This window comes from Diabrotica undecimpunctata, chromosome 4 (assembly GCF_040954645.1).
Source record: "Diabrotica undecimpunctata isolate CICGRU chromosome 4, icDiaUnde3, whole genome shotgun sequence".
Lineage (NCBI taxonomy): Eukaryota > Metazoa > Arthropoda > Insecta > Coleoptera > Chrysomelidae > Diabrotica > Diabrotica undecimpunctata.
Window position 1 is genome coordinate 92169320 of NC_092806.1, and position 12247 is coordinate 92181566.

The 12247-nt window shown below is 31.6% G+C and overlaps 1 protein-coding gene across 2 annotated transcripts in view; it reads left to right on the forward strand.

Moving 5' to 3' along the window:
- Positions 1-12247, forward strand: part of H (transcriptional corepressor hairless) — a 162365-nt gene that overhangs the window by 67856 nt on the left and 82262 nt on the right. For both annotated transcript variants that reach the window (XM_072529907.1, XM_072529906.1), the window contains exon 2: positions 1634-1780. In XM_072529907.1, coding sequence (XP_072386008.1) covers positions 1634-1780 — 147 coding nt within the window. The remainder of the gene's footprint in view (positions 1-1633; positions 1781-12247) is intronic.

Consider the following 12247-nt stretch of genomic DNA (forward strand, 5'->3'; position numbering starts at 1 on the left):
TCTGTGCGATTGGTATTATTTGTGGTTCGTGAATTTGTGAGGTAAGAATATTAAAGTATTAAGACATTTACTATGAATGTTCATATTTTAAGGTTATGTTATTGTATGATAAACCTTTAATTATTTTTTATTGCATTTCAAGGTATTTTTTTGTGGTTTTTATCAGAGTTATTTTAAAGTAAATCAATAAATCATTGAATTTATGTACGAAGTTGAAAAATATTTAAATTAATGTTTTATTCTTTTTTCGTTGCCAGTGATTTTATCCTTTTAAATAATTAAGATATCCGTTTTCTCGTAGTTTAAGTTGTAATATAGCATTCTGTAGAAACCTTTATATGAAATAGCCATAATGAGTGTTTAAAAATAATGTTTTTTGACTGTTTTAATAGTTTTTGAGTTTATTTTTTAAATCTGGGCATATAATGGCTAATAAACATGTGTTGAAGCTATCCAGTATTGCTGAATTTTTCAATACTGACAATCAAACTACGAGAAAACGAGGAAATTTAGTCTTTTAGGGGATAAAATCACTAGCACTTGAGAAAGCATAAAACATTAAGATAAAACATTTTAAAATATTTTTTAACTTCGTAAATAAATTCAATGATTTATTGATTAATTTTGAAACAACCCCGATAAAAACAACAAAATACTTTGAAATTCAGTAAAAAATAATTAAAGTTTTAATCAAACCATAAAATATCCTTAAAATATGAACATTCGTAGTAAATATCTTAATACTTTGATATTCTTACCTCACAAGTTCACGAACAACAAATAATACCAATCGCACAGAATGAATGTTCATAACCAAAAGTCCTTAATTATTCTCCAAACAATTAAAAAACCAATATTTCCAAAATCTTATTAGACAAATACACACAAATTAGAAATGTTTATAAAAGTTTTTAAAATCCCCGCCCATTGTGACGTCTGAGCTTTGGTAGTCCTTTGTGAATTATAACACTGGCTTTTAAGTATTATAACACTGGCTTTTAAGTTAGACATTGTCATTCTCGTTAAAGCTTTTCTGGTATACCAAACTCACTGTTCTCTTGACACTATCGTATGTGGTCTTAAAGTCGACGAATAGGTGATGGGTTTCAATGTTAAATTTTAATGTTTTCTCGTGGATCGGTCTTATTAAACGAATCTAGTCAATTGTTGATTTTTCTGGAGTAAATCTGGCCTGGTATTTTCCAACCATGCCAACTGTGTAAACTTGTAACCTTTCGTAGAGAATATTTGCTAGTATTTTGTAAGCAGTTGTTAACAGGGTTATACCTCTGTACTGGTCACACTGGAGCTGATCGTCTTTTTTATACGGGCATATCACGCCTTGAGACCATTCATAGGACATGGTCTCATTTTGCCAGACAAGAAGTAAAAGTTTATGCAGTGCTTGTAGCAGGGCGTCGCCTCTATGAGTATTGCAAACATGCAATTAAATAACTATTATAGTACATTATCAAATATTTTGTATACTGAATTGAGAAAGGTTATTCTTTTATAATTTCTGCATTTTAAATGGTCACCATTTTTGTGCAGCTGACATACAATATCACTCTTCTGCGATTTGTTCCCTATTTTAGTGGTAGTATATTAATTAAAAAATTAATATTTTTTTTAGATGGAAAATTTATTCTTGAATTGGAAAGAGCAAGGGAAGGTGAAAGGGTCTCCTGGGTATCTGTTCCCAGGAAAACCTTTTGGCCACCTCAAGGTACTGCCGCCACAATCCCTGCTTATCGACAGGATAACAGTACATCTCTTAGTGGTAAGTTTTAAGTTAAGTTTGCACTCATTTACATATTAACTGCAGTGAAGAATTGAAAGTCAAGTCTTTATAGAGACTTTATAAATCTCGTGAACCTAATCATGAAACAAACTTTATTTAACTTCCTATGAAAAGAATGCGAGTTTCCAATCGTATTACAAACAACACAAAGGAAATAAAACTATAAAAATGATCAGATTATAAACAGGCAAGGTGTAACAAATATTTTACAAATCAATCACTGATAACCATAAGTTAATGTCACATTCATATAATATAACAATTTTGCAATAATTAAAAAAATATAAGTCAAATATATATAGTAATATATAGTAAGTTTAGGAGCCTATTTTTGTCTTCATAATTATTTTTTAGTGTTAAAATTTCAATTTGTAAATTGAAATTGAAAAAAAAATTGAAATTGAAAAAGATATCAAAGATTAGTAAAAGAATTTGTTACAAAAGCAAAAAAGGACAAATGGACAGAATTTGGAGAAAAGATGGAAACAGACAGTAAAGAGCATCAGAAACTGTTCTATGGAGTTTTGAAATCAACGAGAAAAGAAAAAATTCAAGACATAAAAAACAAAGAATGAAACTGGCGAAATTTTCACAGAAGAAAATGAAATAATGAACTATTTTCAAGAGATGCTACAAACTCACTGATATCAAGAAGAAAACAACCTGTTCAATCAAAGAATAGAAGATGATAATGTAGATCCTATAATCATAAATGAGCTGCAAGAAGCTATAGCAAAAATGAAAAATGGGAAGCCACCGGGGTATGACAGAATAACAATCTTCTTCTTCAAGTGCCATCTCCGCGGCGGAGGTCGGCAATCATCATAGCTATTCGGACTTTTGAGACGGCTGCTCTGAAAAGTTCATTTGATGTACATCCGTACCACTCTCTCGGGTTGCGCAGAAATGACATTCTACGCCTCCCTATGCTTCTCTTTCTTTGGATTTTTCCCTGCATAATAAGTTGGAGCAAGGTGTATTTCTCTCCACGTGTAATATGTCCGAGATATTCTAATTTTCTTGTTTTTATTGTATTTAAAATTTCCATTTCTTTGTTCATCCTTCCCAGAACCTCTTTGTGACGTGTTCTGTCCATGATATTTTCAGAATTCTTCTGTACACCCACAGCTCGAATGATTCCAGTTTTTTCATTGATGTCGCATTCAAGGTCCAAGAATAACAATGGAAATGATGAAAAAAAAATGGGACAAGATACAAGAGTTATTACTAAGGATATTTAATGCCATATGGAAAGATATACGAATTTACTGGCAGAAGGCTCACACAGTACCGATTTATAAAAAGGACGATTGTGTGGATTGGGCTATGCGAAATGTGTAAAAGTTTAAATCTTCTAGCTATATATATATATATATATATATATATATATATATATATATATATATATATATATATATGTAGTATAGTTATATATATATATATATATGTATATATATATATATATATATATATGTAGTATAGTTTTGAGTTTCTGGAACCGTACTATATTTAATATAAAATTAGTTTTTTTTTGGGTTTAGATTCAATACATTATATTACATGTGGAACTAGATTTTATTTTTTCATAGAAATAAAATCAATAGAAATAAAAAGAAATATCAACGCAATAAATGACAAAAAGATACACAAAACCTAAATAAAATATATTTCAATCTGATTTAAATAATAATAAATATACACAACACCATAAAAAGCTCTTAAAGTCATAACATATCTCCACTTTACCTTTGACAGTAAACCATGATAATAATATATCAGATATCAACTTTTATTTGTCACTTCATTAATGTAAGTGTCCCGTTTTACGTTTTGGTAAGTTATATATATATATATATATATATATATATATATATATATATTATAAGTTATATATATATATATATATATATATATATATATATATATATATATATATATATATATGTAAAAGATAAAATCTTTTAGCGAAAGCCGCTTTCGCTTTATTAAATTAAATGGCCAAATATATGGCCTAGGAGGACAATTTCGTTAAACTTCCCGTGCTCGAATCTTTATCAATAAAGTGTTATGATCATTTCGGCCTATCCCAGCCTCATCAGACACTTGGGCTGATACAAATTCAAACTTGGAAAGTCCAACGAATGTCTCCCAAAACTTCACTACAACAGTAGTTAGCTTACAAAGGCGCCACCTGCTTTGGCGGCCGTGAACGAAAACGATATGATAATATCGTTTTCTGTATCCTCTGCTCTATGCGAAATGTGTAAAAGATAAAATCTTTTAGCGAAATCCGCTATCGCTTATAGCTAAAGTTTAAATATATATATATATCCGTACCTCGGAGGTAAAGGACACTATGTCCATTTTCTTACTTTTTCAGGAGAGCAGTTTTAAAATTTTTTAAAATTAACAATACAAACACATTAAACAGCCTATACTATTATTTTATTAGAGGTAAATATTATAATGTTATAATAATTAAGTAAAATTATAGACGACAAGTTTCAAAAGTGTTAAAGATGCTCCATATCATCTTCATCTTCTTGTGGGTAATCGTTTGTGACTACATCGCTATGTGTTAAATTTTGATAAAACGCATGACAAACTGACGGAACAAAAGGCAGTAATGCAATTAAGTCATTGTACTTTTGTTTTGTAATTGGTAATGGGATTACTGAGATTTGATTTAATTGGGCTGGAAACGTTACTTGCTGTCTTCGATACCTCATGAAGTCCACTTCATACATATTTTGATTATTGAAATCGGTCTTATAAAAGAACTTTCCAATCTGTTCTTGTTGGACTTGTAGGAAAATACATGTTGACAGTAGAACAAGGTCTTTATTAACATTTTTTTTCTACTTACTAAAGGAGGATTAGATGACAATTTCTTATCGAATAGCGTTTTGAAGTTTTTGAAATCTGCAAGTTCCATTTTGTGCACTGTGTATTTACCTGATGTTTGCCTAACTAGTTGTTGCCAGTCCCATGGTGTTAAAATGGCCAAATTGGAGAGTTTCTTTCTTTTTCTTTCGATTAAAGCATGAACAGTGTCTGCTTCCATATGTGTGTGCCCTTTCAGTAAAAACTTTTAAGTGATCGTCTTTATTTGCAGTATCCAAAAATAGCACATTATAATACTTATAATTTTATTTTGTCCATAGCAGTTATTGGTCCAAAGAGTGATGTCCTCTACTTGACTTGAATTGTATTGTCAGCCCATTTCAAAATTGACGAGGCAATTTCATTTGCACCTCGGGCCCCTTTCGATTCGTTCCACATTATACATTGTACAGAAGAATCACTGGCATCATGTAATGTAAAATTTAATATCCAAAGCTTCCTTTTGTAGAAACTAATACAATTGTTTTTAGTGGTGAAGGCAAACATTTTTGCAAATCACCAGATAGTACTTTGTATTTTGGTGACTCTTTAGCTATTATAAAGTCCAATTGTTTTAAGTTATACCGAGTTTCAGATTCAATTAGGTGAGCATCATGATCAACCTGTACACTGATCTGCAGTAAGATTATTTTTTAATGGAGCAGTGAATGTATTGCATGTATCGCAAATGTCTCTTTCGGGCGGTTTAAACGACAACTTGAAGTCTTTATTAAAAATATCTGCGTACAACCATTTTTTTGCTCTGAGCTTTGGATCTACATGTCTTTCATTGCATTCATCAATGTACAGTTGATACATCTTTTCTATTGTAAGTTCTGTGCCCAGATAATCTCTTACTCCTTTCTCTGGAATAATGACTCGTATTTTGCGAATGATTTAATATGTTGATGTATACTATTTATGGTTTCGGTAGGAGTTTTATTGGTTGGCGTGTGTCTACCTCTTTGATCAGCTTTTATTAAACCTCCTGGCTCAATTTTTTTCAACATATTTACTACTACTAAATTAGATATACAAAGTGTGTTTACAAACATAACCTTGCACATCTTCAATAGCTGATTGTTCACTGTAAAATGGTAGTGTAGTGTATTATTTTTAGATTTGGTAGAATTTAGATCTTTTTTTCTTGATCGAAGAGTAGGTTGGATGTCGATACATGAGAAGATAAATTGCCTTTTAAGATCTGAAACGTTGTCTCAGTCCAGTATGAGTTGAAATTTTTTTGTCTTTCGTATTCTGGCCATCTTTCAGAGCATTTCATGAGACACATGCAAGAAGGCTTTAACATTTTTGCAGGCATGTCTTTGCCTCTTTTACTGAGATACTCTTTCCCACCAGCTATTTTTCATTTGAGAACATTACAGGCCCAATTTTGTTCATTTACTACACGTTTTTTACCTTTTTGTTTGCACTTAGTTATATTTTGTACATTTCTTTTAACACTTTTCTCTTCTTCTAAAATAACTTCATTATGTTTATTGAAATTGCCTGCATCGGTGCTTAGGGATAAATCGTCCTAAAGATTTTTTTTATTGCCCCACTAATCGCTATTCGTAGGAGTAAGCTTTCTCTTTTACCTTTGTTTTCGCTGGTTTACTTATACGTCTCATATCATTGTCGTCCGATTCTGAGCTTTCATTACTTAGAGACTCATAGATTTTACCAATATCCAGCTAACAAACCAGCTAAAAGAAGGACTTGAATCGTGTTTTATTATAATTTATGAAAATATTTGATTTCAAAAATAATGTTAAAAAATAAAAAATTTAGACATGACTTTAAATTATTATGTTTAATTTCAAATCGAGAGCTGTCATTCGTTTCTCGTAAAGTGTAGCACAAAACTGTATTGAGTTGTGGCGTACTAGAATAAATAAAACACACTGGAAAAATTAAAAATTTAATTTGAAATTAATATAAAATGAATAACTTTTACAGTGAACAAGTCTGGAATTTAAATATATGTTTTATAATTCGAAACATTTTGGACATTAATTCAACCTTCTCTCTGGTTATTAAATTTATTAGATACCGTTTTTTGTTGTTCATAATAAAAATAATATTTATCTAAACACATTTTTGAACGTTATTTTTTTTATTTAGATTTAGTGCAATTCCGTTATCTGTGACGGCAACAATGAATTGTTTCACGAACCATTGTCTCCAGTCTGAACCAGAGATATGTAAGAGAGGCTCTCTTATATATCTCTGGTCTGAACACTGGTTTACATTGGGAAAAAAAAGTGTACCATTTCTATATGACGGGAAGTGTAGAAGGGTACATAACACTATGTCCGGATGGTAAATGACGGTGCACACATATAGTAGAGGTAAACAACACCAAGTCCACATGGTGTTGTTTACCTCTGACTGGAAGTGGACTTGGTGTTTATTAAAAAGTCGGTAACTTGCCGTAGAATTGTCTCTGGACATAGTATGGTTTACCTATGTGTAGAGCCAGAAAAGTTATATTCAAAAGTGCAATAATCTAAATTTCGAGAAAAATGGACATAGTGTCCTTTACCTCCGAGGTACTCATATATATATATATATATATATATATATATATATATATATATATATATATATATATATATATATATATATATATATATATATATATATATATATATTGATATGATTGGTGTTTATGGAAAATAATTTATAAGTTACACTACTAGATAATATTAGATATTAAAAGTATTTGGTTATTTTAATAAGTTATATACTAGAGAATTTTATAAAAATATATTTATGTGAGGGCATTTTTAAGAAATTAGCATATAATAATTGTAAAAAGTTGTATTTTAATAATTATAATATTGTAGATATATTTAAGTGAGCCATGTGACTAGGCAACCAAAAATACTCTTTAAAGTGACAGATAGAAATTCATAATTAGGAATATAAAGTGGGGTTATAATAAAATGTTAGTTTAAAATGTTTAATTTATATATAGTTACTGATTTAATTGTATATTCTGATCTGAAAAGCCTAAATGTCAACAAAATTATCAATAGAAAATTAATGAATTCTCCAGAATGCAGAATTTGACCTTTGTTTATGGTGGAACATTCTGGAATAATGTTATGTCTGTGGATCGAACATATACTGTTTCCAGAAAATTCAGACATGTGTTTAATGGAACAAATCGAACATGATTTCTTACCAGATAGTTCTGGAACATGAAAAAAGATATAAATACCCGGTGATTTGGATTCAAGGGGTGCAGTCCATTCAGTTAGTCCATTCAGTTAGTCAATCAGTTATGAGTTACAGTTACTATGATGGCCAGTTTTAGTATGAAAATTAGTTAGAGGCAGTCAATCAGTTACAATTGTTCAATATAGTGAGTTAAATCAAGATTAAGAAACAGTATAAAGAAAATATTATTGAAGATTAAAAATTATGTTATGTATAAATGATGATAATAGAAGAAGTATTAATTGAATATTAAAATTAAATAATATTTTTGGTGATTGGATATTGGTATATAGAAAAGAAGAATAAATATAAATGCTGTTTGCTGGTTTGCTTGGTAGTTTATAAATGCTGTGAAGAAAAATATCTTAAATTGGTGGAAGTTGATAATTGGAAAAAGTAATTTCACAAAAACAAGGATAACCGAAGCTGAGAAGAAGACATTTGAGTGGTGATTATAATCTATATAGTGGAAAACAGTTCATTTAGGCATTCAGTGACAGAAAGGTACAAAATTTTGTTAATATAATTTAGTTAGTGTCATAACAATTTCAATTTTGAAGATAGTTTGTTTAAATTTTACATTGTCTATAGAATTTAATTAGTTTCATAAGAATTTCAATTTAAAGATAGTTTATTTTAAATTTACATTGGCTAGGTTAGATATATGTGTGTTTCATAATAGATATAATAAATATAATTCAAAAAGTACTTACAAACTAATTCTTTGAGAACCGCGATAAAAACCCTATATTATTAAAAAACACTCATTGCTCATCATTCACAAACAATACATCATAACAATATATATATATATATATATATATATATATATATATATATATATATATATATATATATGTATATATATATACATATTTTACAATAACTGTTTGTTCTTAATCTTGTACATTTTAGAATCTTGACAAAGGCAAGGGTTTCTTGCCGAAACGTTGCTTTCTATGGAAAATACAATCTAGTTCCACATGTAATATAATTTATTGAACCTAATTTTACCTAAGAAAAACTAATTTTATAATATATATATATATATATATATATATATATATATATATATATATATATATATATATATATATATATATATATATATATATATATATATATATATGTGTGTGTGTGTAAAAGAATAAATCTTCTAGCAAAAGCTGCTATCGCTTTGTTGATTTAAATAGTCAAATATATGGCCTAGGAGGACAAATTCGTTAAACTTCCCGTTCTCGACGAATTAGAGGTGGGACTACCCCAGAATATTCTCGAACATAATACTTTTGGTATATATATGTAACGATGTTAGGAGTAGAGTTAGTTGAAAAGAGAGTACCGAACTGTAAACTTATAAATAAATATATTTATATAAAATCGTAGACTAATTTTATTATTATATGTCGCTACATTGCGTCTATACGAACCCATGTTAGAGTTGCTTCCTAAGACAGAAAAGATTTATTTCACGTTCAGAGCGTTTACGAAAGCCGTTCTGATGATGCCTATTGGGCTGAAATACGTATAAACGGATGCGCAAGCTCCCTATACGTGAAATAAAATCTTAACTGTCTTTTCCTTGATATTTATATAAATTCGAACCGCTCGTTTTATTTAATCTCGCTATAGTTGGTGTGAGGATAATTGAGTAAAAACAATTAATTCATCAGTGACTTTTGAAAAAGACTTTTGAACTTTTAAAAAAAGTATTATTCGTCGGGAACATCCGCGTAGTTCGGTAGTGATCTTTCTACAAAAGAACATTTAAAAAGTACTTGTGTGCCTGACCACAGATGCTGCTAGTAGAACTTTCAGTGAAACAGTTGCGTGAGCAACTAGAAGAACGCGATGAAGACTGCAGTGGGTCCAAGAAGATACTCCAAGAACGACTGAAGACTGTGCTTAGCAAGAATGGAGACGACTCAGAGACATTCTAGTTTCAATAAGCAGAAGAAGCCGTTTTAACTAAAATAATTGATGGAAAATTCGAGAATGTTTCTAAAAGATTCGATGAAACATAGCAAATGATTGAAGAATCTTCTAAAAAAAATGATGATAAATTCGAGACTGTTTCCAAAAGATTCGATGAAACGTCTCAAATGATTGAAGAAACTTCTAACTAAATTGAAGAATCTTCTGGAAAGAATGATGAAAGATTCAATGAAACATCTCAAATTATTAAAGAAATAGCTAGACAAAAACTAAAACATAATAAAGTAGAAGAGAAGATCAAACAGCTAGAGAGCATGATAACCAATACAAAAGTGCTACCACCAGTTAATACAGTAGCCTTAGATCCGGTAGTGAAAGAAGAACCCCCTAGAGACGAAACGACACATCATATGCGATGCAATTGCCACCATTTGATGGAAAGTCTTCTTGGTCCATATCTTACACAATTTGAAGCTATTGCGACAGCCAATCATTGGACAGAACAAGAAAAAGCTGTTTCCTTAACTGCTGTTTTACGAGGTGATGCTGCGGATATCCTAAGATCGATTCCTAAGGGTCAAGAAAAATGTTACCAGACCTTGTTCACTCGACTAGACAAACGTTACGGAGATGCCCATCTACAACAAGTCTACAAGGCGCAAGTAAGAAGTAGAGCAAGTGAAAATTTGCAAGAGTTTGAAGCAGATGTTGCTCGTATAGTGCGGTTGGCTTATCCGGAGGTACCAGACAACATTTTTGAAGAAATTGCTGTAGATACCTTCGTCAATGGGTTAAAGGAAAGTGAATTACAGAAAGCTTTACGACTAGCAAGACCGAAAGTTCTAGATGAAGCGCTCGCTATTGCCTTGGAACATGAAACAGCTAGTCAAACTTCACACGGAGCCATCGAGTAAGAACCATCGAAGAAGGCGACGAACCAAACGATGAACGTCTGGAAGAAATGGTACGAAAAGTAGTTCGTAACACGATGCCGAAGAGACGCGAGCAAAGATGTTGGAATTGTGGTGACTTAGGTCACATTCGCCGTAATTGCAAGAAAATGATACAACAGTCGGAAAACTAGAACGGGTCGACACCAAGGGGCAACTGCCGAACTCGAGAAACACAGCCCCCATAGTAACTGTGAACATTACGTCCTCAGGTGGAATTCATAGCTTGTACATCGAGAGTCGTATCAATAGTAAATGTAGATCGTTTTTGATAGATATAGGTGCAACGAGAACTATTGCACGGCCAGAAGTAGTACGAGGCCATCTTAAATTATCGCCTACAACAGTAAAGCTTAGAACAGCAACTGGTGAGATAATTAATACGTATGGCGAGGCTAATATGTAAATATCCATTGGCCAGACTACAGTGAAACATAGAGTATTAATTGTAGATATCTCCGACGAGTTCATATTGGGGATGGATTTACTAAGGAAAGTTGGGGCTGTATTGAATGTCAAAGATGGAGTTCTCGAGATCAGTGGTGAAGAGTTGCCATTTCATGAAGACAAAGAAGATGTTATCAGCTTAATAACTACTTGTGACGTAATAATACCCCGTAATAGTGAGAAAATTTTGATGACCAGGCCTGATGGTTACTGCCGAGAGAGAAGTTTAAGGATGGTCGAAGATGTGAATAATGCCGAGTTCCTAACGGCAAAAGCTTTGGTGAGAATTCGAGATGACGTTCCTGTAAGAGTTATGAATTTAAAGGGAACTGCTATTAAGTTAAGTAAAAGAACTTTGATCGGACAGTGTGTTCCCGTGGCTTCGATTTGTTCCATGAATACTAATGAGAAACCGTCGAAATTTAAGTATCCAAAGGAGCTTGTTGAGACGATGATTAAAACGTGCCAAGATCTTGATGATGAACGAACTAAAAAAGTGAAGTCTATGCTGATAGAATTTCAAGATGTTTTTGCCATTGATAAGAAGGATAATGGTAAAACAAGCATAGTAAAGCATAAAATTAATATCGGAGACGCTCAGCCAATCAGATAACAACCTAGACGACTTCCATTTACAAAAAGAGATGAAGCCGAAGACATCATCAAAAATATGAACAAACAAGGGGTAATTGAACCATCAAGCAGTCCATAGACATCACCAGTAGTGCTAGTAAAGAAGAAAGATGGTTCAACACGTTTTTGTATTGACTACCGACAGCTCAATGCGGTTACTAAAAAAGATAGTTATCCTTTGCCCAGAATAGACGATACTTTGGATACACTTTCTGGTTCTCGTTAGTTCTCCACACTCGATCTGAAAATTGGATATTGGCAAGTAGACATGGAGCCAGCCGATCGTGAAAAAACCGCATTCTCGATAGGATCAGGGCTTTGGCAGTTCACAGTTATGCCCTTTGGTTTATGTAATGCCCCGGCCACATTTGAA